Raw genomic sequence first — 27,531 nt, 5'->3', positions numbered from 1 at the left:
CAACCCCTAGTCCTGAATTTCCTGTATCACCCCTTTTTTTGACCTGTTTTCATTTTTTCTCTTTGAACCCATCTGTAGCTTGGGCCACTGACCCCTAAACTCCAGGCTCGTTGTAATGTGAATCCACCGTTGAATAATACTGAAGAGCAGTGTAAGAGTAAATGCGGTAGATGGGAGGCAAGTTCTTGCTGCAGTCGCATACACTTGCACTGAAACCCTGCAAACAGCTTGGGAAGGATGGATGACCCCAATGAGCTGGAGGCCTGTACTGAGTGTGGAGAAAGGAAATATGGTAAGGTCTGTTCTAAACTACTCTGTACCATGGTGCTGCTAAAATGTGGCCAACAAGAAGTCACACTCCTGACATAATCTTTAGGACTTGTGGCTTTTTTCTCACCCTCCTCAGTCCTATGGACACTGTACAGCTGAAATGGAGATGGGGGCCAGGGGTTGGTTCTGGTAGGGGTACCTCTCCAGATAGGAGGAAATCAGTACAGAACTTCAGAGCAGAGAAGGAGAAATTTGAGTCTCAAAGCCTGAGAGCAAAGTTTTCCAAAGGACTTATTTTTGAAGTTCCTTAGGAGCTGAAGCTCAGTGGAATGTAGGGTTTGTCTATCCTGTGTTGGCCAGTGCTCAAGGAACACTACCATGAATAATGCTCTGCCTCCTTTCTCCCATTCTGCGTGTGCCAACTGTCCTGTGGACATTTTTGAATGTGTGCCAGGGATGTTCCCAGCCTCACCGTAACAGCAGCTAGTTGCATGGTATGTTTTTTAGCATGCAACACATACAGAAAACGTCTACACAAGATGCTACGTCACCATAGCAACAAGCTACAGCACCGTAGTTCATTGTTACTGTGATGTAGCATCAGCAGGCACTAACTGTGATACCTCCTCTGCTGTGCTGTAATGACGAGTTACTGGGCAGTAGCTCGCTGCTACTGTGCAGTAGAGCTGGAAATGATGCATGAGCCGCCAGGACTGCGCAGTATCAGCAGGTACTGCCCAGTCATTTAGTACTTGTTTGCAGTACCAACTGTGCAGTGGGGCCCATATGTAGACATGCCCACAGAGTAGGATTGAGTGGGTGCAGCATGTTTTCATGGTAGTACTCCTTGCTATGTTCTGCCATAGTGAAGACAGGCTCCTTGGCTTTTGAAAATGTTACCCCAAATGTAGATCCATGCACATGCAAAGTTGGAGAGCCCTCAGACCTTGAACGTAGCACTGGGTTCCATTTCAGCAGATGCCAGCAGGCAGCTTTGCTAGAGAATGCATCATTTCATATATTTTGGGTATAGTTTAAAGCTTGGTGAAGTCAGTGGAATCTCCCTAGTAACTGCAGTGGTGTTTAAAACAAGCCTGGTTAAGCAACTTCACAAAGCAAAAGAGGAAAACTTTCTTTTTCCATTCCGTCACATTTTGCTCCATTTGGATGAAAATCATGCACTCTAGAGATGATTGATGAAGTCTGAGAACAAAGGAAAAGGTTAATGTTACAAAAGTTTAATTGTTCCTGCTAAACCTGAAAATGGCTTTATAATGCATTGAAACAAAACAGCGCCAAGGAGAAAAGCAATAATAGGAAACATTAACATATTAATGGAGGAGGTTAGATGAACACCTTGCTGGGGTCATTTGGCCCCAGTACTCTTTCCTGCCGTGGCAGGGGGTCGGACTAGATGATCTGCTCAGGTCCCTTCCGACCCTAGAAACTATAAAACTATGAAACTATAACCCATGACGTTATTTTTTATATGTGTTTATTTTTTTTCTATTCTATTTTTATTTTCTTTTTATTAAGAATTCTAGATTTCAGTCCTGTTCAAATATCATTTAACCTTTTGGCTCTTGCCAGATATGTCTCCACGAAGCAGAACCAGTGCTATTTCTATCCTGATCTAGGGATATTCATTGCCACACCTGTTTCTTTTGAATTGAGTGCCCGCTGGAAATAGTTCCTTTAGAAAAGAACATCCCCCATGAAGTAGAACATTTTGTCCATTAAATTTGTATCATTTTAGGTGACATCATTTTTCATAAACTCTACTGCTATGACCTCTACATCCCTTCAGCAACTCCACCACAAAATAAGAAGCAAATTGACGTAGACAATTTCATTGATGAAAAGATTGTGACAGTTCTGGAGAAGAATGGCTTTCTCTGCTACCATGGTTACAGGAATTTCACTGGAGGAGAAATGATCATACAGGCCATAAGCAAACCCATGAAGATTATCCCAGTAACTCTTATACCAATCTACAAAGACCATGATTTCTTAAAACTTCAAGATATGCTTATAACACCAGCGATGTTGAAGAGAATTGTGCTGCTTTTGTTTGATGCTACTCAGACTGAACCTGTTCTCTTGCAATGTTGCTTCTCAATAGACATAAATGACCCCCAGCTTTTACCCAAAATAATAAAAACCATTGAACATCATAGGACACAAATCCCAGTGAGCAGAAGAAAAGAGATAGCTCTGGGGGAAGGTGACACAGGTAAGGACAAAGACCTTGAAATGTTTGACTGATTAGATTCATTTTATTTAAACTACAGTTTAGACTGGAGAGAGATGCAACAATAACAGCCCTGGAGATTGACATTATTCAGGTACTAAAGCTATGCACAGCCTGGGCAGTGCCAGTGCAAACCTCCCTCATACTTCAGGCATGCCATGCCCTAGATCTGGAAGCAAGAAGGCTGAACATTTTCTATGTCTGGTCAATCCATGCTTCTTTTGAGTCTTGTACTCAGGATTTTGGTTAGGACCACTGGGGATATTGGCTTTTGTAACACAGTTACCTCAATGCTGGTACTGGATTGTGACTTACCGGTCTGTTTCACATAGAGTTATTCTTTCACTTCCTCCACTGAGAAAATGTTTCAGAAATATTCAGGAAGTTTACAGAAATAATCCTATTATGCTTTTTAATTATTTCCTTGGCAAAGTTTGGAACTTTAGTTTTCAGCTAGTCCAGTGGAACTATGGCAGCTTACATTAGCTGAGGATCTGCCCAATAGGTCCAATAGCGGAAACCTCTGAGAGAAAAACTGAATACTGCTAAAATGTGAAGAACCTCTACACATGATCTAAAATAGTTTCTTTTGCTGGGATATAAATGTAGAGGCTAAAGAAAAGCTTTCAGGTCTAAAGCAAGTTCTTTATGGTTGTGTCTACATAAGATGCTTTACTGCACAGTAGAGCTGATTACCACAAAGTGAGTGTCACCATCTACATGTGCCGACCCTTAAAACACAGTCATTTCCTCTGCTCAGCATTTAATTTACTACCTGCAAATGCAAGTAGCAAATTAACTCCTGAGTAATTACTGTGCACTACAGCATGTATAGAAAGCCAGTCAGGAGCAAATATGGTCCTGAGCACCTGGGCAGCAGGGGGTGGGAGATTGCTTCCTGCCCCAGGAAGCTGTCTGCTACTGGGGTGGGCTCTACCACCACTGCCCCAGTGGGGACAATGTCCGTCTGCCTTGACAACAGGGAACTCCCAGCCCCCACACACAGTCACTATCACAGAGTGGGGGCTGGGCCTGGGGAGACTGTTCCTGGTCAGGGGCAGGTCCCAGCCCCACAGACTTTTCCTAGCTCTGTGGCCCATCAGGCGATCGAGGTATGGGACTTGGAAAGAGCTGCGGTGGAGGGGCAGGTTCCAGCCCCCTCTTCCAATCTATTGGTGGGACAAGTAGCAGTGAGCCCTACGCTGGGTGGGGAATCCCCATCCAGCTGTGGGCCCACTGCTAACTGCCCCACCAGGAGATTTGGGCAGGGGGTGGGGACCTGCACCTCCCCTGCCACTCTTTCCAGGCTCCCTGCCCCCAGGGAGTGGGGCTAGGAGCTCTGTGCTGATGGGGAAGGGGGACATTGCCCCTGCCCATAGGTGGAGGGAGAAACTTTTATTGGGGGAGGCTAAGCATGCGGGAAGGAAAGTCAGAGGAGGCTGGGGCGGGGGGCGGGGAAAGGACCATAGGGGAAGGGAGGAGGGAGTGGAGCCAAGCCAAGCCCAGGATCGGGATCAGGGCTGGGGCCCACTGCACCTGTCCCTTCCCTTGCACCCGGGGTCATTGTCTGGCACTGGTGCCCACTGTACCCATGAATCCACTGCCCCCAGCCCTGCACTGTCCCTGGATGCCTCCCCACACCGCTTGGGGGGGCCTGGAGCCAGGGGACGGAGTGGGGCCAGCCTCAGGCTGCCAGGCTGGAGGCGACAGGGTCCCCAGGACCCCTGCACCTGCCCTGCCCTGCTCAGAGTCATGCCCAGGAAGAGCCTAGCACAACCCCAGCCCCAGCCCAAACTGGCAGCCTGCCCCGGGATGTAGCCGCAGGAGCCGTTCCCCCTGGATGAGCTCCTTGTGGCTCAGTTCCGCCTCCAGCTGTTTAGTGCCTGCCCCTCCCCTAGCCCCAGTCCCCAGCCTCACTCCCTTCCCAACCCTGCTGCAGCTGCCAGAAGCCCTTGGCCGGGCTGCCTTACCGCTGTCCCGCATTTGGCAGGGCTAAGCCCTGTTAGCCCCAAGTTCCACTGCCTATGACCCTGCCTGGGTCCCGGAGCCTACCCTGCAGCAGGCAGCTCCCGGTGGCAGGGAGCAATTTCCCAGCTTTTGGCAGCCTCCGAGCTAGCACCCAGAAGGAGCCTAGAGCTCCCCCCTGGCTGCTACAGGGGGCTGGTGCAAGACTGGAGGGAGCAGGAACAGACTGATGCTAAACACATTCCAGTCTATAGTAAACTGCATATGGGCCCAGGAAGTCTTCCTTTCAGGATTTATGTTTTGAATTACATGGTGAAAAATTCTATGACATTCATGTTCTGCCTCCTCTTTTCAGAGTCTACTTCATCCTCGTCCCTTATTACAGGCAGAGAATGTAAGTTTTTTCAATGTGCTGTTTGGGCTTCTTACAAAGCATCGCTGGGATTGCAGAGGCACATTCCTCATATCATATAATATGTCTTTGCATGTGTCTCCTTTACAGCCCCTTTTGAGAGGTCAGCTAGATCAAGGATATCCTTTAGGCCATCAGGGAAATGCCAGGGGACCAGATACCTGAAGAGTTACTTATCCTGGCCACAGAGATACAAGGTGCTCTCACACAGAGGTAATGCTTTCAGCAGGACAGGGAGAGACTGGTTATTGTAGTATCTGGCAGCTCTTAAATTCTGTCACAATGACGCTTTCTTGTTCATGCAGCTATGTCAGCTCCTTGTCTTCTAAAATAGATGCAACTCCATGGAGGATATTAGTTATACGAGGTGGTCCAGAAGCATGATTTATCAGGCAGATACCTGTAGCAGCACTGTGGACTTTGATCTAGGTCCTCTGGAGGTCAATGAAAGGCTTCCCTGGAACTTTAAACAGGTTCTATTTTAATAAATGATCAATTCTGTCCTTTAAAATATTGAGTGTGGCCCCTGCATTGAGTACACACTGACAGAAAGGTTTGTTGGCAGGCGTAGCCTGACAACAAGTAGGCTCATGATTGTGCCGGTGGGGAGACGCGGAGCTGAATGGAATGGTTGCCTCCTGTAGAAGAAAGGAAGGAAGGAGCAGAGACCAAGAGGGGGATGGATAAGAATGAAAATAGGGAGAATGAGGAAAGGGATGGGAATGGTTGGCAGATGGAGGAATGTCACAGGGTGAGGAGGGGGAATGACGGGTGAAATGAGCAAGAGATGAGAAGAAAGAAACAGAAAACATCAGTGAAGGGAGATGGGAAAAAGGAAATGTAGCTTGTGTTTACAAAGTGATAGCTGTGTAATTTCTCCACCTCTCTGCACATTTCTGAAGCCATTATGAACACAATCGCCCCCAGAATTTTGATACCTAGACCTTTTCACTCCCTTGGGTCCTATTTCAAGCCCAGCTGATATTAGCCTCCTCTTTCCTTCAGAAATCAAAGACATCTTGAAAGATGTGTCCTGCTTGCCATTTCGTGATCAAGTGCGTTGTTTGCTAAACTACTGTGAAGATGGCAGAGAAGCGGTCAGAGCACATGTCTGCCGGGCACTGATCAGGACCATGAGGAAAAACATTTTGACTTTCTCTGGGATGGCAAACCTGGAAGACTTTGAGCAGACAATAGGAATGCTTCTCCAAAACAACAGACTTGGCTCTCACCTGGAGCCTTGCCTTCAGCTGGAGAAGCTCTACTGTTGGACCCTGGCTGTGATTTTCATTAACATCTCCATGGTGTACAACGTGAGGCTGAGGGCTAAGCTGCGGGCTCTGACTTTTACAAAACAAAACATCCCCTCAGAGGAGATAAATTATGAGTATCTCTGCTTTAATGCCTACCAGAAAATCAACACTGCCATCTGCACTGCAGCTAAGAAACCCAAAGCCTGGCCAAATTTCATGGCAATGTATGTGAAGCACCTGAAACATTTCCTGCAGATACTGGAGCGGAGAGTGTCTTTCACAAATGAGAGAATTCTGCAGTTCCATTCCATCCAGAAACAGCTGCAGAGGATCCCCTGGGTGGTAAGACACATCTTCATCCTGGTTATCACTGAGAAGGTGAGTAACAAAGCGATCACAGTCCAGTGTGCGTTCTGTTCAAAACCACTGGCTTGTTCCATCGCCCTTGGTTTGATCCTGTGATCTTGGGACTGGCAAATACTAGAGCCAAGGGAAGAAATTTGTATCTGGATCACAAAGGGGTTGGGGTATTAGGACTGCAGGCTGCATCACTATGAAACCTCCGACGTGTCACTTCCTGCCTCTTGGGCAGGGGCTGGACCTGATGATCTCGCGAGGTCCCTTCCAGCCCTAATGTCTATGAAATCTAGGAACTCTATGAAACCATCCTGTGTCATTTCCTCTTTTTATGCATTTCAAAGGCGGCCAGATTCCAACCCCTGTTTCATATTAGTTTTAGGACTTAGTTGTGGTTTCACAACAAAGAACTTTTTCATTCCTATGATGCCCCCAGTGGAAGCCTAGAGCATTCATTAAAATAAATATTAAATATTGAATTTGATTTATACAGTAGTCTAGTGGGTTTTTAAAATGTAATAGTAATGTGCATTTGTCTTCCTGATGTAAATTGTACACACCGTAATCCATAACTAATATATGCAAGCATGCAGGCACGTTTGTGTTGTGTGTCGTGGGCACGTTGACATTCTGGAAACCTCTTGGAATAGATTCAAAGAGAGTTGGCAACCCTATGGGTGGAGGAAGGGAGGGGAAGGGCAAACAGCAGTGGCACTCAACCGCTGGGCTCCAGAGCTGTGTGAAGGCAGGGAATCCTAGCCAGACCCCATGCTGACCACCTGGTGAGCTGAGCTTATGGCACATGCCAAGCCCTGGTAGCAGCTGTGCTGACATGCCAATGAGCTCAGAACTCACTGCACATATGGCACACAGCCAAAGGGGAGTGTGACTATACAACTGCACCCCATCAGATACACCCTTGGAGGCGGCGATGACATGGAGAGTAAGATGTTCATGCACCTGCTTAAAATAATGTGTAACTAATGCCACTTGCTGACTAAAAGCAACCCCCCAGCCTTGTAACCGTAAGTGTTCATATGTATGGGCGCATCTACACATGCTGATTTAAGGTCCGTTAGCTATGTTTGAGGCACATTAAAGACATGCACATCCTTAATACACCTTAAAAATGGCAATTTTAGGCTATTCATGCCTAAATTTTATACCTACAAAAGCAGGTATCAAATTTATGCACAAATAGCTAAAATTCCTTAATGCATATGTAGATGTGTTAAGGCACATTAATACTGTGTATGTTGACTGATGTGGGACTAACATTAGTCCCAACTTTAGAGTTGAGTCCCAAGTCGGTCCACACAGTGCCTTAATGTGCCTTAGCATCTGCATGTGTAGACTTGTGCCTGAATTGCCTTAATGAGCATTAGGCAAATGCGCATTAAGTTTAGGTGCGTGTAAAAGCACTTGTAGAAACATCCTATGTTTCTTTTCAACATTTTCCAGGTTTTTGAAGAAAAGCTTCTTGTGATTGGCTATTTGTTCCTCTTTAATGTCTGCACAAAGATGGGAAAAAAGCACTGGGAGATTTCACTGGAAATAGTTGAACGTGTTACTGAACATATCCAAGAGAACCATACTCAAGGTATAATACATGCAATTGCCTTTATCCCTCTTTTCTTTCTGTCTGGCTTGAACAAGTGGCTTTTCTCATAGATTGCTGAATTTTCTAATCTCTCTTTGGAAAGCCAGTTGCATACTTGGGGTTGTGTTCTGTCTTAGTATTGTGTTAGTACTGCAGCATAGTGCTAAGATGCCATTCATGGAAATGTGGCCTTTAGGAAGAGACATAAAATGCAACTTCTGGTCACTTGTGACCGTTAAAGCTGCCCTGGGCCTTTTTGCAAGAATGCATGTGTTCTGATGATCAAATCAGTGGCATAAATGGGTAGCTACATTCTGTCTGATTAAAGTATCCTTGCAGTTTCAGTGGGATATACTATATTTTCTCCTCCTGTCTCAAGCTGCCACGTAACATTGTTGTGCTCTTTTGAACATAGCTGTTGTGTCCATTCCAGTATGTACTTAAGTATTGTCTGCAAATGTTTTAGAAGTTTCTGTAGTAATATGAGTTATTTAGGATGAGAGGCACTACTAACATCATGCTGTTCTATCCTAGGGTCAGTAACAGAATGTCTGAAATTTCTCGTAAGCCTGTGGGAATGGTGTGTGAGTGATGACACCAAAGGAAAGAAATGTTGGGTGATGACCATCCTAAATCATTGCTTCCAAAAACTAATTTACCATCCATTAAGCGAGGTTAGAAATTGCATTGCACCTCTGCTTTTCAGTGAGGGTGGTACCTATGTCAACATTACAGAGCTGGGAAACAAGCTGATCCCAGCCAGTCCCAAACTCATGGAACCAGCTGTCCAAGAATATCTGAAGGTTACCTTCCCAGATCTAATCATCAGGGGACAACTGCAATTCAATTCCAGTTGCATGATAGCCCAGGGAACTGTATCTACTGGAAATGTACTGATCTGCATGGCTAAACAGCAGACTCTGAATGACATCCTGCAGACTAACTCTACTGAGAGTGACAATGAAAGATTTCAAGAGGTGATCAGAATAGTGAAGCTGTGTCAAGTCAGCAATTCCATTGCCAGCCTGAAAAGGTTCAGTTCCTGCTGTGTGCCTCCATTTTTTATGTTGGAAGATGGGAAACCTCTTTTGACTTTCCTGCAGGAGGAGAGGAATGGGCTCACACTATCCAATATGGTAGGAATATTGAAAGACATTGCCACAGCTGTCTGGTCTTGCCACCAGAGAAGGGTCCTACTTTGTGACATAACTCCAGCCAGTTTCGTTGTGTTCACGGAAAAGGGAGGTGAAGGTGGAGCTCTTCAAATCCAGACAAAGCTGTCAAATTTCTTCAGTGCGAAGATGACTCCTCAGGAAGAAGACGGAGATTACAAATATGATTGTCCATATGAAACCATTAAGTCCTTGCAGTTCACAGGTATGATTAGTTATGGTTGGTGTGCCTATGGTTTAGTTGACTGAGCATGGGGTTTGAGTCTAGGAGACCTGAGTTATGCTCTTAACTGCTGTTGACTAGTTGTGATGGATAAAATAATTTAATTATTTGATTTTAAAACTTTTCTGCTTCCTTGTTGCTGGTTTCAGTTTAAAGCTGTTGTCAGGCATGTTTGCTATTTTTTCACTCTGTAACTGGCCAACAGGTGTGGTTAATTGGCACATAATACTAAAAAACAATAGAAACTGCTGTAGCCAATGTAAACCAAGAGTTCTATAAAAGGAAGTGAGTTCAGCAAAAAAAAATCAGTCCCAGAGGTTAAAAAATTGTAGTAGTTGTGTTGGCAATCTGAGACATCATTGTGTGCTGATTTATCTTTACAGTTTAGTGTTTGATATGTGATTAATTAAATATATACAATAATCCAAATTGTAAATAGCATAACTCTAGTTGTTATGGACAAACTGGGATAAACATACTGAGGAAAGTAATGTGTACAAGTACATCAGGTGACAAAGGCATGCATGATGTGCATGATATGCATTGTACAGAACCAACCCACAATATGTCTCATAACTTGAACCGAACTGAATTTGGACCTTCTGTATAGCTCAGAAAAAAATGAACCCTTTCATACGTCTTTCAAACTCTTATACCTGATTTTATTGAGGCTTTGATTTTTGAAAGCAAAACCTAAAGTTAGACCCTCAAAGTAACCTGATTTTCAAAAGTGCTAAGCCCAAGTTGCAGCCCCCTGTCACTCCATTTTTGAAATTCAAGCTACTTGTTTACAGTCCTAGACTTTGACTTTGGAAACATAACATCGCACTTCCATTGTTTTATACCTTGGTCTAAGACTTTTGATCTCTCACTCTTTTATGCATTATAATAAAGGAGCACAGCTAACTTAGTCATATTCTACTCATTACTAGGCTGCCTTCTCATTACTAGGTCACAGCAACTTGTGTCTGTGTAACAGGGCAGTGTCCTGGACTGCTCCTTACTCCCTACTTTGGGTTTATACAGGTCCATTCCCTAGTCTCTGTATTGAGCAGGATGAAGTTCTGACTGGTGCTGAGTGAAGTGGGCAAAGCTCACAATAGTTAACTGGGCAAAACTGTAAGAAAGAGGATTTACCCATTGGCCTTGTTCTTAATTTGTTTCTATCTCTTGACACAGGGGATAGCGAAGAACCTCTGTCTGTGTATTTCAGTGCTCCTGAGTCCTTGACACGTCACATCTTCTCCACCTTCTCTGATACATGGATGGTAGCTGCTACGTTTTATTCAGTTCTCCTTTATGGCGCACAAACCTACTTTGAGCTCAGCCACTTGCCTGTTTCTAAATTCATAGATGAGGTAAATGTCTCGAGAGAGGGAGCAGAACACATAGCATATCTTCCATCCAACCGAGGGAACGTTCGGCTCAATGCCGAAGTTGAGCTTGATGGGAATTCTGACAGCCTGGAAAGATCTGAATAGCTTAAATCTGAATTGAGCTTAATCTTCTAATATAGGCACCTTGATAGACTGCCCAAATCTCACTGTGGAAGAGCACTTGGAAGTACACTTTGCCAAGGCACCTCTGTACTTAGCTGCCCAAATATATGGCCTGGAGGCACTATGTCAAAACATGGACCTAGAATTTGGAGGAGCTAAGACTCTGGCGATATTCTAGTAGGGCATAAATGCTTTGAGAAAGTAGTGCAAATTATCAATATGACAGGGGTGGGCAAAATATGGCCCGTGGGTTGGATCCAGACTGTGGGCTTGGCCACCAATTGATTGGATTCAGCTTGTGGCTGCTCCCACGGTGCTCTGCATGGGACTTAGCCCTGCCCAGAGCCCCATGTGCTGGGCCATGAGCCACCCAACTGAAGCTTCCCCCCTCCACTCCAGTGGTGCAGCAGGGGCAAGGGCAGGAGGGAGGATACATTGCTGGAAGTGAGGGGAGCTGAACAGCACCTGGGTGGTTGGAGCTGCACTGCGAGCAGCCTCACCAGTAAGCTGTGTGTGTTAGCTGGGGCTGGGTCACTGTGTGTAGGCTGTGGGATTAGGGTTGGGAGTGGGCAGGGCTTGGCCCCATGCAGAATGCTGTGGGGTACTGCACCACCTGTGTGAGCTCTGCTGCATATGCCCTCTCCTTCCTCCCTTCACCCTGGCTAGCTCCTGGGGCCTAGCACCCAGTGGGCACCCCCAACACATGTACACATGACCCCCCACACTCCACAGTTCCCAATCCCTGGACAGGGCAGGGGCATGCAGGGAGCAGATCATAGATTGCAGATCATAGATTGCAGCTCTGACCCAAGCCCCAGCCCCTCATGCCCCTGCCCACAGAACTGCAGCTCTGCCTTGGCCCTAGCCCTAGCTCCATGCTGTCCCCACCCCATGATCCAGGGGTCCCCATGGAGACAAGCTGGGGTCATGCAGGCAGAACATGCGGCTGAGCAGGAAGCTGCCTCCAGCCAGGATCTCGGGGGCGGAGGGGGGGGGTTTACAGCACAGGGGTGGGGCAGGGCTGGGACAGAGCCACAGTCCACTCACTGCGGACCTCTGCCTGCAGAATTCGCACCTGATGCAGGGGCACACGAACAGCAGATCATGGCTCTGCCCCAGGCCCTGGCCCTGTGCTGTCACTGCCCTGTGACCCCACCCCGTGATCCCATCTTCAGCCACCTGTCCTCCTTCTAAATCCTGCTTCCTGCCTGCCTGCAGTCCCATACCACATAGGGAGGTTTGATGAGTTGGTGCGGGGTGGAGGGGGTGCTGATCCTGCCTCTAACAACTCATCAAAACTCCCTATGTAGCCTCTGGGGTCAAATAATTTTCCACCTTTGCAATATGAGAAGGGATCCATTGGATCTATGCATATTTAAGTAAATATAGGAGGTTTTTTGCAGCACTTGCAGAAGAATAAACAGTAATTGAAATCCTCAATCTGTAGCACCACTGGCACAATCCATATGACCAGGTAGAAAAAAAGGACAATTATTTGAGTATCAGCAATACCTTGGGCAGGGAGTAATACTGGATACGTCTGTGTCACATAGCATCAAATCAATATTCTACTGCAGTGGTTTTTAACGTTTTTTAACTAGTGTACCCCTTCTGGGCACATGGGGGGCATGTGCCCCCAGGTCTGTGTGCAGGTCATGGATGGGCTGGGGCCAAGGCTATGCCGGGCTCTTCCCAGCACAGGGAGGGTGGGGATGGGCTGGGCTGTGCTCAGGGCAGGCGGTGGTGACACTGGGAAGGGGGATATGGGGGCGGGGCTGCAGCTGCCCCAAAATTCGTGGTAACCCCTCCAACCCCTCTCCCAGCACTGCCACCATGCGTTCTGAGTGCAGCACAGCCCAGCCCTGACCCCAACCTACCGCACCCCAAGTGCAGATCTGGGGGCATGTGCCCCATATTTTCCCAGGGTGTGTGTAGCAGTTGGAGCCATCCCCCTGCATGGTTCAATCCTGCACCCTGCCCCTATTGGGCAGTGCTCCCCCCACAACAAACTTACCCGCTGGACCTGGCTGTTCTTCACTTGGCTGAGCTGCATCCTGGCCGCCCACATCCTGTGCTGCAGCTGCACGCGCACATGCGGTATTCTGCGTACCCCCTATGACCGCTTTAAGTACCCCTAGGGGTATGTGTACCCCTGGTTTAGAACCACTGTTTTACTGGAAATGCCCAAACAGCAATATGAGGAGATTGTTTAGGATGTTAGGAGAGTTAAAGTACAAGCAATAGGTTATAGTAATAGGTCAGTTTTCTAAGAAATATTCTATGAAGTTGTCAATGAAAATCTCACCTTGGTATCAATCGTATCAGCTGTTTAACAATACCTAGAATGCTGAACAATGGTTTTGGGTAGTCAGTGAGATGCAGAGTATCCTATCACATTCCCCATGCAGGAGAAATTTAGGGAAGATCCAATTCTGCACTACTAAACCTGATGGCAATTTCTATTTCTGTTTTATGTCAACTTAACTAAGACCAGAACTTAGCCTATGTTTATGTTATATTATAGTTTACCCTTCTTTCCTTAATTCCTGCCAGATCACCTATTTTTAAATCTCATAACTTTGTTATAAATGATCTGCATTGTTCTGAGGTTTTTTTTTTTATTGTGTAAAATCAAGTTTCATTGGAATAATAAGTGGCATGTTCCTTTTGTTCATGTTTCCCTTAGATCTGCAAAGGACACCAAGCTCAAAGACCAGATTCCATACCACTGAAGCTATGGGAAGTAATAGCAGCTAACTTGCTTCATCTTGACATAGAGCGCATGTCCATGGACATGTTGTTAGAGCATCTGGAAAACTACAAGACCTCCTTGGGTTTGTAGAACAGCTTCATTAGTTAACCTTTGTGCCAAGGTACAACTGCAAGGGGGTTTAATACATTTTCAGCAAATCTGTATTGTGGTAGCACCCAGGAGTCTCAGTCGTGGCCTTTTGTGCTAGGTGCTGTGCACAGCACAAACAGATGGTCTCTGCCCCATAGAGCTTATTGTATAAGTGTAGATACTGATCTGAAAGTACTTGTCCTTTCCCCTGAGACCAGACAAGAGTCCAATTTGAGAAGCACCACTGCATAAGTGATCCACTACCAATACCAATAATGCTCTGTATGCCCTGCTCAAGTTCTTCCCAAGACACAGTAAAGCAGGACATTCAGACATCAAGTGTAGTACTACTACATTAATCATGTTTTGAACAGTGTGGTGAGATGAGGACAGGAGCTAGTTAGTTAGTGTCTAAAGAATGCCTTGATGATGATGATTAATGATCAAACCGATATTTTAGTAATGTTTCCATTTAATTTCTTTAAAATATTAGTGGTCTGTTTGCTGATCAAATGTGCCAGAGGGATGGGTTTCTTAATTAATCATCTGGCAAAAACTGCATAGGCAGGGGCTGGCTCATTTTTCCCACATATACCACTCCACCAGTGTGCTCCATCAGGCCCTAGAAGTAGGGTGACCATACATCCTGGTTTGGCTGAGATGGGTTTCAAAGGCCAGTCCTGGACAGTTAGTGAAACTTAAAATGAGAGTTCTGAAATCACAGGGGCAGGGGACACAGTCTGGTAGGGAGGGAAAGTGCCGTGGTGCGCCAGGGTAGCCACAGTTAGAAAGGATGTGAACCTGAGACACGTTTGCCTGTAGGAACTCAACTGAGATGATCCCTTTTACACAGACTAGTAAACAGTTATCAGATTCCTAGCATTGTTCTATAGAGGCCCTATTCGAAGCAGGCCCTATTTGATTCGGATTCGGCCTGAATCAGGGACAGTGATTCGATTTGTTGATTCAGATCAGTGTCCCCGATTCGATCTGGCCAAATCCAAATCTGAAGATTAGATGCTGATTCGGAGATTCAGCGATTTGGACATAGACACAGCTTTAAATGTTTTTTCTATATACCTCAAGGTAGCAGGCAGTATGCTGTAATGCTGAGGTGGATGGAGCATCCCACAGAAGTGTGAGGGGCCTCCACGTGCTTGGCAGCAAACCCAGAAGTGGACTGGAAGAACCATTGGTCCACTTCCAGGTCTGCTGGGGAGTGTGCTGGGGGGCCCCCTGTACCTCCCCAGCTTGGCGATGGGCTGCAGGGGGACCCTGGGTGCCCCCCCGGCACAGAAGGCACCGAGCTGGGGGTGCTTCTGGTCCACTTCTGGGTCTGCTGCTGACTGTGTGTCCCAGCACTACAGCACTCACTAGCCCCTACTTCCTAGAGGTACGTAGAAAAAACATTTAAAGCTGTCTTTATGTCCAAATTTCCAAATCTTTTTGAATCTCTCTGAATTGATTCGGAGGGTTCAGATTCAATTTGGAGAGATTAAAGTCTCCTCTGCTTCAATTCAGATTCAGAGATTTGGCCCCTGAATCAGGCTGAATCTCTGCTGAATCGAATCAGGGCCCAAAGCTTTGCACAGCCCTACTATTCTAGTCTGTAGAAGGATTTTTTCCACCTTCCTTGTCCCTTTGGGTTCCAAGTATCTTCCTAGGGTGCATTAAGCAATGTCATTAATATCTGCTACCTGTGGTTCAGGCTCTCCTTCAGCTGGTTGGTCCCTGCCGTATTCTATAGCTTCAGAATATATTTTAGCAGAAGCCCCAGAGGGAGCTGTGCCACTAGTTCTTCGGATGGGTAATCATGAATATGCTGCAATCTAGGAGCAGATTCATGAGGTCGCTTACTTGTTGGCTGCTTGCAGAGTGATGACAAAACTGCCGTAATTGTTGGAGCAGCATAAAGAAGCCAGAGTGTATAGGTGAATCCCATGTGTAGTTAGTATTTTGACCTTATATGATGCCTTTGAGTCAAAGCTCAAGGTTTCTACCCAGATTTTACTCAGCAAACTGTCCTCATTCATATGTGATGAGTCATGCATTGCCCTGGATCTTCCTGCCTGACCTGAGAGGACATCACTGGGAGCATGTGCCCAAGGCTCTAACTGGCCCCAGGGGCAGGATAGACTGTACAAAATCAAGCTTTTCTCTTCTCTTTCTAGGGCCAGATCTGAATAGGCTGCATGAGGTAAAGAGTGGATTCTCTCTCATCTGTGCTGAGGATATTAAAAGGGTAATTACCAAAGGTGTTTGATAATGAATTTCCCCAGTTTATAAATAGCTTCCCTTGAAGCAGTAACATGTTGCATGAGGTTTATGAACTGCATGTTGTTAATACTTTATATTAATTAATACTGTGTCTAATCGATTAAAAGATGAGTTTTTTCCCCACCCATTTAACATGAGGGAAAAGCCCCTTCTCTTAGAATCTAATACAAGCCAGCAGGGGCCAGGCAACTGCTGCAGCTCTGGCCCCAATCCTGGGTTGGACCTGGAGGTGCAGGTGCTGCCTGCCCACCCCCCCGCCGCCTCTGTACTCCTCACCACTCCTACCTTGCAACCTCAAGTTCTTGTTGCCCCCGTATCTCCCATGTGGTACTTCTCCCCCTCTCTTCCCCCCTACCATATTCTCCCTTACTTTTGCTCCATGCCAGCAGGCTCCATCCTTGCTGCAGTCTGAAGCATGGAGCACAGAGCACAGCTCCAGGTCAGCCCTATAGCAGTGGTGTGAGCTCCATGCTGCTGCTGTGGGACCAGGCTGGAGCTATGCTCATTGCCCCCAGGCTGCAGCAGGGATGGAACCTACCAGCACCAGAGCAAAGGAAAGGGGGAGTGGAGGGTCAGGCTGTAGGGAGAGATTTTGGTTGGGGGAGGGATATGAGAGGAAGTGAGGGCAGGGACCTGAGGCTGCGGGGGGCAGAAGCAACATGGAGGGGGGAAGAGAGGAGGATGAGGGAAGGGAGAATGGGGGCCTGCAGCAGTATGGGGCAAGCACAGTGAGGGGTAAGTGGGGGTAGGGACGGGTGCAAGGGGGCAAGCTGACTGTCTCCCCTACTGCCAGCCCCTATCACTGTCCCCTCATGTGTTGTCTACTGCCTCCCCCACTGCCTGCTCCATTACTACCTCCTTCATCACCTCTCCCCGCATTGTCTGCAATGGTCAGGAGGATGAATATAAGACGATCCTCCAATAATGAGATTCTATACATGGAAAAGTATAAATTTATAAATTATCTTTGTATATAATCTAATTATTGGAGGGGGTCATCAAATTCAGGGTCATCTTGTACTCAGGTAAATATGGCAATGCTTCACCCTTATCGAGGCCTGATTCTGTATTATGTTATCCTGTGTTTAACAGGGCTGTAAGTCCTTTGTCTGTTGTCCATTGTCCTTAGATTCAGTATAACATGCAGAAGAATTGGGCCTACAGCATTTACCATTTTCAAAGAGAGTTTTGAACACTAAATATAGGCTTCTCATGGCATGCCTATAATTTACTGTAGTTCCATCCTGTCAGCAGTGTTATCCCCATTTTACCAATGGGATAACTGAGGCACAAAAATGTAAAGTGATTTATCTAGTGCTGTGCAGTAGGTGTGGAGCAGAGCTGAGATCAGCACCTGGGCATTCCTGCATGCTGCACCTGAGAGTCCCCAGTTTTCCACACTGTACTACCTCTCACTGATGCCAAAGTCATTCCCATGGTGGAGTTACAGAATGGATGAAATTGGCTCCTCACTTGAAGAAATTATGCTGAGAGTTTTCTTACTGTTTCAGGGGCTTGTGAATTTGATCTCAATGAGCATATCTGTACTGCTTCTGGGCCAGAACTGGGAACTCCGCAGTGAAGCATGCCATGTACCCTCTATTTGCACTAAACCCTGGAGAGAGGGTGGTGATGCACAGTGATCCTTTGTGGTGATCTTGAGACCACCATTGAGGCACAAGCTCTGCTCACTGCATCCCACTTGCCAAAAAATATTGTCTACTTTATTTTTGGGTGCATTCATGGTCTCAGTCTTGGCACGATCCTGGTAGAGATGCTGGATTCACTTGGAATGCCTCTCACTTTGACAGATGATATTTTTTCAGCCCATGGTACTTTCTGTGTAGGAGTAGGCAGGGTTTATTTCTCCATGATGGGTTTAGGATTGTTGCAGGGGTTGTATAGACAACTGAAATAACTCCAATTCAGGATTCAGCCTATGCAGTGCAGGGGTGTTGTGTATCAAGGCAGTGGCCTCCTTGCCCCATCTGGAAGTTCTGTAGACATGCCTAGTATGTTTTCTGTGGGGCTTTGACAAAACATGGCAGGGCTCAACTGCAATTGAGGCACCAGCTTGTTTATTCTGTACTGTCCCTTAAGCTCACTGTTTCAGGAAGACAGGCCATTAAGTCACTTGGCAAGACTTAGAGCAAACCATGACACATAAAAGCTCTCAGCTGTGTTCAGGAGCAAGCTGACTCTAGTGCCCTCCACAAACTTTGGGTATTCAGTTTAGTAGGAATCCAGACGATCAACTATTGTTTATCTGACCTTGTGGAAGCAAAGCATCAGGCTTGATGCCTTGAAGGAGCAGGTTTGCTCCTTCTGTTCACATAATGGGCCAGTTACTTAGTCCATGTAAACAAATGTGACTCCACCAAAGCTAGTGGACCTGTGTTGATTTAGACAAACTGATTTGCCTGTTGGTAAATCTGGGCTGCGTGATTTTTTGCCCAGGATGTAATAAATACATTCAAAAACTAGTTCCCAAGACATCTGGGAAGTTCACTGGCATAACAATGAAGAAAAGAAATGATTTTTAAAAGTTTAATTAAAAAAAATCAGATACTACACAATTTGGGACCATACGCACACCTGTGGTTTTCTGCATTTTCAGATTGTCATAGCGATGGCAAGCTAACAACAGGCTCTTCCTGCTTTAGGAATTAATGAACATGTGAAGTCATTCTTGCTCTCAGCTCTTCCAAATATTCATTAGTGCCCAAGTAATTCCCAAGTAATGTCACCAATCACTTAGGTGGCATCCTTCCCTCTTAAGGTAATTGGTGTCACTTGGCTAAAGAAGTGACCATTTTGAAGGCTTTGGAAGCTTGAGAGAAACCAAATGTTGAGCTGACACAGGTCTTTGTGTTTGTCCAAGCTCTAATTTTGTTTTCTTCCTTTCTCTGTTTGGCAGGGCTGCTTTGATAGCAAAGGTAAGAACCTAATGTTGTTTACAACGTGCCTGAGAAGTGCTCAGACTTGGTGTGACAAGAAAGCTTTCTTAACAGCACTTATGTCTCAAGAAGAAATCAGCATAAATAATGAAATAGGCATTATGATTGTGAGCACTAAAACTTGGAGGCTTTAAAAAAAGATAACGAGATTGCAGGTTGGGCTTTCATAACATCTTCAAATACCTGAAGAGCAATTATAAAGAGGATGGAGATGGACTTTTTTTGTGGCTGTAGGGGAAAGGACTAGGAGCCATGACCTCAAACTGCAGCAGAGAAAGTTTAGGTTGGAGATTTGGAAGAACTCTCTGACTATGAAGAAAAGCTACCCAGAGAAGTTGTAGACTTTTCAACATAGGTGGAGGGAGAAAAAAATATTTTGGGGGGGCTGAGCGCATGTCTGTGGGGCAAGGGGCAGGGGAAGGGGAGGGAGTGAGGCTGGGGCTGCGGCAGGTCCTTCACAGCTGAGGTGGGGTGTGGTACAGAGCTGTGAGTGGCTTGTCCGGGGGGGCCTGGCATGGGAAGGATGTGGCGGCTCCTGCCACTGCATGCGTACCGGGAGGCATGGGGGGCATGTGCCCCAGATCTGTGTGGGGCAGAGCGGGCTGCCATAGTGGGCTGGGGCCAGGGCTGCACCAGGCTCTTTCCAGTGGGGGGGGAGTTGGGCTGCACTGTGCTCAGGGCAGGTGGTGGCAGTGTGCTGGGAGGAGGGGTTGGGAGCGCTATGGTGAATTTTGGGGTGGTTGAAGGCCCCCCATAGCCCTCTTCCCAGCATTGCCACCACTCCCCTGAGTGCAGCACGGGAAGAGCCTGGCACAGCCCCGGCTCCAGCCCGCAGCTGCAATCCGCCCTGCCCTGCGCAGATTTAGGGGCACATGCCCCCCATGCCTTCCTGGGGTGCGTGTAGCAGCAGGAGCCACACCCCCCTCAAACAAGCTGCTCGCGGATCAGTCCCGTGCCCTGCCTCAGCTGTGCAGGGCCTGCCCCAGCCCCACTCCCTCCCTCACTGTTGTGCCTGTGCCCCTCCCCACCCCTGCTCCAGCTGCTGGAAGCCCATGGCTGGGCTGCTTTGGGGCCGTACTGCTGCTCTGCATTTGCCGGGGCTAAGCCCCATTAGCCCCCCCCGCCACACACACACACACACTTTTGCCACCTATGATTTTCAGCCTTGAAAATTTTCAAGGGTAGTTTAAAGATACTTAGCTGGCGTAGTTCAGTCAGGGATGATCCTACCTTGAGCATGGGGGTGGACTATATGACCTCCTGAGGTCCCTTCCAGCCCTATGTTCCTATGACCCCATGATTCTCTGAAGTATACAAACTTCCTCGGTTCACGCAACTGGTCTCTGCATCTTTTAAGGAGAGATTGTCCCAGTACATTTTCAGTACTGTACTAACTGGAAAACATAAGTGCAAATGAGGGAATAAGTTAGTTATTCCTCTAAGAGGATGATTTGCTTTTCTGAGAGGAGTCAGCTGCTTATTGTTTCTCAGCAGAGTGGCTTGGCTGATGTCTTTCGTAGTCGGTAGGGTCAGAAGGGACCTGAGCAGATCATCAAATCCGACCCCCTACCATGGCAGGAAAGAGTACTGGGGTCAAACGACCCCAGCAAGGTGATTGTCAAGCCTTGTCTTAAAGACCCCCAGGGTAGGGGCCAGCACCACTTAGCTTGGAAGTTGGTTCCAGATCCTAGCCGCCCTGACAGTGAAGTAGTGCCTCCTGATGTCTAATTTGAATTTACTCTCTGCCACCTTGTGACCGTTATTTCTAGTCACTCCTGGGAGAGCTCGGGGGAACAGGGACTTCCCCAATGCCTGCTGGTCCCCCCAACTAGTTTGTAACAGGCCACTAGATCTCCCCTCAGCCTTCTCTTGTGGAGGCTAAACAGACTCAGGTCCTGTAGCCTCTCCTTGCAGGGCCTGCTCTGCTGCCCCCTGATCACGCGAGTGGGCCTCCTCTGGACCCTCTCCATGTTGTCCACACCCCTCCTGAAGTGCGGCGCCCAGAACTGGATGCAGTACTCCTGCTGCAGCCTGACCAGTGTTGCGTAGAGGGGGAGGATCACCGCCTTGGACCTGCTTGAGATGCATCTGTGGATGCATGATAAGGTGCGGTTGGCCTTCCTGACTGCATCCCCACACTGTCGGCCCATGTTCATCTTGGCATCAATAATGACTCCAAGATCCTTTTCTGCCTCTGCACTGACGAGAAGGGAGTTCCCCAACCTGTAGGTATAGTGCTGGTTCTTCCTCCCCAGGTGCAGCACCTTGCACTTGTCAGTGTTGAAACCCATCCTGTTTGCATCCACCCACCCCTGTAACCTGTCTAGGTCTGATTGCAGCCTATTCCTCCCTTCTAGCATGCCCACATGCCCCCACATCTTAGTGTCATCAGCAAATTTGAACAGGGTGCTTTTTATCCCCTCATCCAAGTCACTGATGAAGATGTTGAACAGTGCAGGCCCGAGGACCGAGCCCTGGGGGACCCCACTGCCCACACCCCTCCAGGTCAAAAATGACTTTGTCTTAGACTGGTGCAAATTAGTGATAACTCCGCCAACAAAAATGTATGTAAACTAGTGCAGAGCTGGTGTACATCAGAGATGAATCATGACCTATTCATTTTTGTGATTTGTTTTTATTTGTCTAGGAAGCTTCAAAAAGTGGGATGCACCAAATAGATTTCTAAACAAATGTGAAGATATTACTGAACAGAAGGTAATAGTTTGTTTCTTAGTTACTGTTTTATCTCTTCTAGGAAGAGAATCTTCTTTATCTCCTCTATCAATAGAATCATTTTAATCTAGCAAAGTCTTGGTGCCTGTGTTACACAGGAAGTCATATGATCACAATGATCCCTCATAGCTTTATGAAATAAAAACATACAATAATTTTAACTGGACTCTTATGTTTGTAAAAAGTCTTGGGACTAAATTAAAATCACTAAACTGTTGGAAAAATGTGACGGAGTAAGGTATATGTTTGCAACTTTTATATAAAATTGATTTGGAATTTTGTTCATCATTTTTTATGTAACTGTTAATACTTTCCAAAAGACTTCAGTTTCCAGGATTTCCAGCAGGACAAGCTTTATAGCCATTAGCCATATAGTTTATCAGTAATAACATGCACACACACACACACATAAACACATCCATCCATTTATTATCTATTTACCTTTCTACTAATGTATCTACCTGTCTAATGTTTGTATACAGGTAAAAAAAAAAATTCCTTCCCATTCACCTTTCCTTCTAATGGCCCACATAAATGAATGGTCTCTCGAAAACCAACCCTTTTGCTCTGCTAGCAGCTCTGTCTCATTGACACTACTTCAGATCATCTCTTGAAATCCATCACTTTACAATTAAAAAAAAATAGAACCAGGAAACAAATTTTGGGTGTGAGCTTTGAACTTTCCACAGTCTGGGGCATTTATGATTGGGAGTGTCTTTTTTTGTAATTATAGTTATTAATTTTCATATTATAACAATAACAAAAACAACAAAACCTATAAAATATAAACTAAGTAAAATACAATAAAAGAGCAAAACCAAAGTATTACAAAATAGATAATTAAACATACATGCTATAAATTTAGTAGAGTCTAGGGGAAAGGGAAAGCTTGACATTTATATATGACCAACTAACAAATATACATATACATTTAAAGGATACCAAACCACAAACAGATCAACTTATAAACTTAACAGAAGATTCATATTGCACCATATTTCTTCATATTGAGTCAAGTTATGTCTATTTGCATATGTAATCTTTTCCACTAACACAAAACATGCGTAAGTTCTTTTAACCATTCCAAGAATTAAGGTATATTGGGAGTTTTCCATTTCCTTAAAATTACTTGTTTAGCAACCAAAAATATTACAGCTAGCCATTTTACACGGATGCAGGCAATGGTAATAAATCCATAATGCACAACAATATGCATACATCTGGTGATGATACTATGTTAATTTTAAGTATCTTAGAAAGTGTTACACAGATGCTCAGCCCAAAAACTAGTAATTTTAGGACAAATGAATAAAATATGACTAAGAGACCCAACCTGGTTTCCATAACTCCAACAATAGTCATTTGCGGCTAGGCTTACTTTAACTTTTCTGGGGTCCAATACAACTTATTTAAAATCTTGTTCTGAAAAAATCTTAAAACCAACAGATTAGATATTTTACAAAGTGATTTCCAGATACGATCCCATTTCTCAACTGTTAATAATATCTATAAGTCCTTTTCCCATTTAGATTTAATGATAGCTGTTGGATATCACAGTTTATTGAATCATTTATACATATTACCAACAAAGTGAGATTTATCCCTAGAATACAACACATACATTTCCAAATCTGTATGTGATAAATCATTCCATATATTCCCATATGTCTTATTCAAAGCTTTTTCCAGAATATCTCCTGTTCATTACACAACTGAACCATATCACATATATAAGCAAAAGGTGCAAGACTACTATCCTTAATGATGGATTTATTGTAGCTATTATCCTTTTTTCCAGATACCTGAGATTCCTTTATTATCTTTAAACATCAATTGAGGCTGTCCCCATAAAGGAATAAAGGGAGATCTTATTAAATCAGAAGATGTTACAGCTTTAATTTTCTGTAAGGTTGGGAGTTTCTAATTTCTTCCATCTCATCAAAATGTCAATGCAACTTAAAACTCAAGGAGTTTGTTTAATCTTCGAAACACTTTAGAAACACTAAGTAAGCTAATACAATTAATTAGCTGGATTAGGACAATCTTTGTTTCTGTTACAATGATGCAATATTCAGATAACCTTAACGAAGCCAATGGCATACTTCTTTGACTGCTAAGGAAGGGTACAGATACATGACATGTTCACTCTGTGATAAAAGGGGAGCAGACAATATATAGTAAATCCCTGAAATCCAGAGTAAAGTTATCCTGTGAAAAAAAGTGTGGGAAAGTTACTACATGGAATGTGGTATTTTTCCACTCCTGTAGTCAAATTCATTCTGGGACGGGGCATGGGAAGGGCATTTGCTCATTGCAAACTTATTTGCTTCCTTTGCACCTAGTGGCCAGAGCTGTAATAACTCCAATTAATTTACTCCACAGGAGGATAGTACTTGTATTTACTTATTTTATTTATTTATTTCATAGTTTCCTAGATCTTAGGGGCTGGAAGGGACCTTACAGATCCTTGGGTCCAGCCTCCCCTTCCTTTAGGCATAGTAAGTACAAATACTATCCTGCTGCAGTTTGTAACTCTACAGCAGAGCACGTGCAGACCAGGGGTGGGCAAAATATGGCCGGTGGGCTGATCTGGCCCATCAGGATATTCCAACCTGCCCACAGGGCCCCTCCATAAGGCCTCTGTAAGTGCTGGCCCTGGGCTGCCCCACCATTCAGGAGGTGCAGCTCTGGTTGCTAAGCAACCACACCCCTGACCCCAGCCTGGTCTGACCCACTGCCAGTCCCAAGCAAAGGGGCACTGGAGACAAGAAGCCTCGACCTGGCCAAGGCCTTTGGTGGCATCCGTGTGGCTATTCCCAGCCTCCCTGTCCATGAGCCTGGACATGCAGGTATGAGCCCCACCAGGCTGGGACAGGGACTCCACTGGGGGAAAGGTGGCAGGAGTGTGAGGAACCACATGCTATGAGGCCAGGCCAGCCTGGCCCCACACACTGCAGGAGTACAGGATCTGCGCACTGGTGGTCAGGTGGGGCTGGTCCTGCATGTTGCCACTATGTGCAGCTGGGAACTTGGGTGAGAGCATGGGAGCTATGCACTGTGGGGCTGTCCCCACCCCCTGCTTCCATGTGTAGCTGGGGACTCGGGCAGGAGTGTGTTGGGCTGGGTGAGGTTGCCCCTGCATACTGCCACCATGTGTGGCTGGGGACTGGGGCAGGAGTGTGGAAGCTGCATGCTATGGGGCTGGGTGGAGTTGGTCCAGCACCCTGCCTCCACATGCATCTGGGAACTGGGCAGGAGCACCTTTCAGCCAGTTGGGGTTGGCCCGATATGCTGCCATCACCTGTGGCTGGGGTGGGAATGTGGGGATCTTCATGCTATGGGGCAGGGCAGGGCTGGCTCCCACTGGTTGCTACCACATCAAGCTCCAGGGACTTGCATGCTCCACACCCACAATGACATCATCCCACACATACCACCCCTGCCATAACACCACCCCCCCACAGCCCCCCACACACACTCCCACCCACCCACCCCAACCACATACCCCACATCCCTCCACACCCACCCCACCCTCCCTGCCACACACCATCCACCATACCCACAGCCCCCTACACACACCCCTCCCACCCCCCAACCACCCCACCCACATATACCCCCTTACCTCTCCACACAATATACAAGAGTAAGACTGTATTTTGCCCTATTATGCAATTACCTGTAGATACACTATGCAAACGCATGTAAAACAGGACAAAAATATTTTTAAAAATAAAAGTAAAATAAGTTATAGTAGAGTTTGATTTTGTTTTAGCATATTATTTGTATTGTTTCTGGTTCCGAGATGGCAACCCCCCTCCTGCTCTCAAAAGGAGAATACTTCCAGGACAAGGGGAGGGATATCCAGTGGCAAAGGTCAAGGGTTAAGGGGCAGGACTTCAGTCCCAAGAAGGCAACCAAGGGGTGGGGCATCTGCCAAGGGGCAGGGCTACCCTTGCAGCCCTTGACAGCTCACCAGACTCTAGCCAACTCCAGCCAACACTCCATTAAGCACTCCAGCCAAAACTCCAGCCAACATAATTGCCCATCCCAGTGTAGATGCTACTCTGGTTGGCTGCTGCATGAGGGTCCATCAGTGTGGGGTTTGGCTGCCAGCTAGCACTGCACTGAATCACCCTCGTGTCCCTGCCAGTCCCTCCTCAACATGTTGAACCAGGGGGAGCAGCCCCAGGCTGGCAAGCTGACGTCCTGTTTCCCCTGCCAACTGGGGAAACTTGGATCCAGCTCAACGTGCTGTGATCCTGAGTGCATGTGAAGGCATGGCACCCAGGAGAAATAAACTTAGGGGCAGTAAGCTCTGGAGTTTATTCATGTGCATTAATATGCATGTGTAGACATGCTCACTATGGAGTACATTTATTACAGAGAAAAATCTGAGGTAAATTATTCAGTAGTAATTGTGTCATGTATCCATACTTGGAAATTAGACCTGGTTCATCATCATCATGAAAGTTTAGGCCTAAATTTCATCATCTTCTCCATGACAGAATTTGGAGAAAGACCTGAATATCTCTGCTGGAGAAGAAATTGCTGGTTCATTTTTGGGTTTTGGAGTAGAGAGCATGTAAGAGTACACAATTTTTTGAATTTTTGTCTTGCAGGAGGGCTGCCTTCATGAGCTGGTGTCATTCAAAATGAACCATATGACCAGGATGACCTTATGCATGTTAGATCACAGGAACTTGCTGTCCATAAAGGAAATCTTGAACTGCTTCCCTGCAACCAAGCTGGTAAGTGCAGCATCAGCATTCTCTGAGGGTATCCCCAATGCTTTGGATAGAAAATGAGCAATGGTTATGGTTTAACTAGTCTGAGAGCAGGAGGCATGTGTGTATTGGGGGTTTGGACTAGCAAGGGATCATTTAATGTAAAGGACAATGGACTGTTTAAACCTGTCAGGCTTTATGGGTAAAACATTCCAAAATAACTAGGTGACTGAGTAGACAAAGTGCTGTTGGCAACTTGGGGCATTTGTAGATGACACATTAAAGTGGGTTAAATCCCCTTTTGTATCGCTTTAAGGGTTAAATCCCCTTTTGCATGGCTTTAATGGTGTTGCTGTTTGCACGAGTTTGCAAATTCAGCGGCTTACTGAGCATTAATTCCAGCTACTGTAGCAAATTCGGCAGCATAATGCACCTTAAATGACTTTGGGGCACAGCAAATGACTTTGGGGCACAGCAAACTAAAACACCTCTGAGGAGTTTTAGTTTGCTACCTTACAGCCATGGAGGGATTCACTGGGCTCCATGCAGCTCAGGAGCTGTGCTGACAGCCCCAGCAGGCAGCCTGGCAGCAACCCATGAAGGCAGGCTGCGCTGAAGAAAAAAGAAGTGGCAAGCCTGATCTTTTTTTTTTAAATATTTCCTGGAGCCTGCCTGGTGCTGTACAGGGGCCGGTGTTTCCCTCTGCAGTTGCGGTGTACCCTGGGACTGCCCGAGCCAGGTGCCTGTGGGTGGGTGCAGCCTTGGGCTGGGGGGGGAGGGGAGTGTACAGCTGCCACGGAGGGAAGCACCAGCCCTCTCCCCACAGCTCAGGGACTGCTCAGCCCACTGGCAGCTCTGCCCTCCCCACTGCCGCAGAGGCAGGTAAGAATACAGGCGTACAAGACGCAGGGTTTTACTTTGCCCTAAATTGCTTACTTCACTTCAGTTTACCCCCCTCCCCCGTGTCATCTACAAATGCCCCTGGGCTTCAAGTCA

General features: G+C 46.3%; 1 protein-coding gene across 1 annotated transcript in view; it reads left to right on the top strand.

The window, feature by feature from the left end:
• Positions 1–237: 237 nt before the first annotated feature.
• The window catches only part of LOC149859558 (uncharacterized), a 42,195-nt gene continuing 14,901 nt past the window's right edge, over positions 238–27,531 (top strand). Inside the window, exons 1-13 of the mRNA XM_090056545.1 lie at positions 238–292; positions 2,027–2,503; positions 4,842–4,880; positions 4,989–5,111; positions 5,904–6,529; positions 7,970–8,108; positions 8,643–9,485; positions 10,683–10,861; positions 13,689–13,836; positions 16,016–16,086; positions 19,039–19,057; positions 21,726–21,793; positions 26,431–26,559. Of these exons, the coding sequence (XP_089912671.1) occupies positions 238–292; positions 2,027–2,503; positions 4,842–4,880; positions 4,989–5,111; positions 5,904–6,529; positions 7,970–8,108; positions 8,643–9,485; positions 10,683–10,861; positions 13,689–13,836; positions 16,016–16,086; positions 19,039–19,057; positions 21,726–21,793; positions 26,431–26,559 (2,916 nt within the window). The remainder of the gene's footprint in view (positions 293–2,026; positions 2,504–4,841; positions 4,881–4,988; positions 5,112–5,903; positions 6,530–7,969; positions 8,109–8,642; positions 9,486–10,682; positions 10,862–13,688; positions 13,837–16,015; positions 16,087–19,038; positions 19,058–21,725; positions 21,794–26,430; positions 26,560–27,531) is intronic.

Source organism: Crocodylus siamensis, chromosome 7, assembly GCF_052110815.1.
Source record: "Crocodylus siamensis isolate JL-2025a chromosome 7, ASM5211081v1, whole genome shotgun sequence".
Lineage (NCBI taxonomy): Eukaryota > Metazoa > Chordata > Crocodylia > Crocodylidae > Crocodylus > Crocodylus siamensis.
Note: the sequence above shows the minus strand (reverse complement) of the source record. Positions and strands in the feature narration are given on the sequence as shown.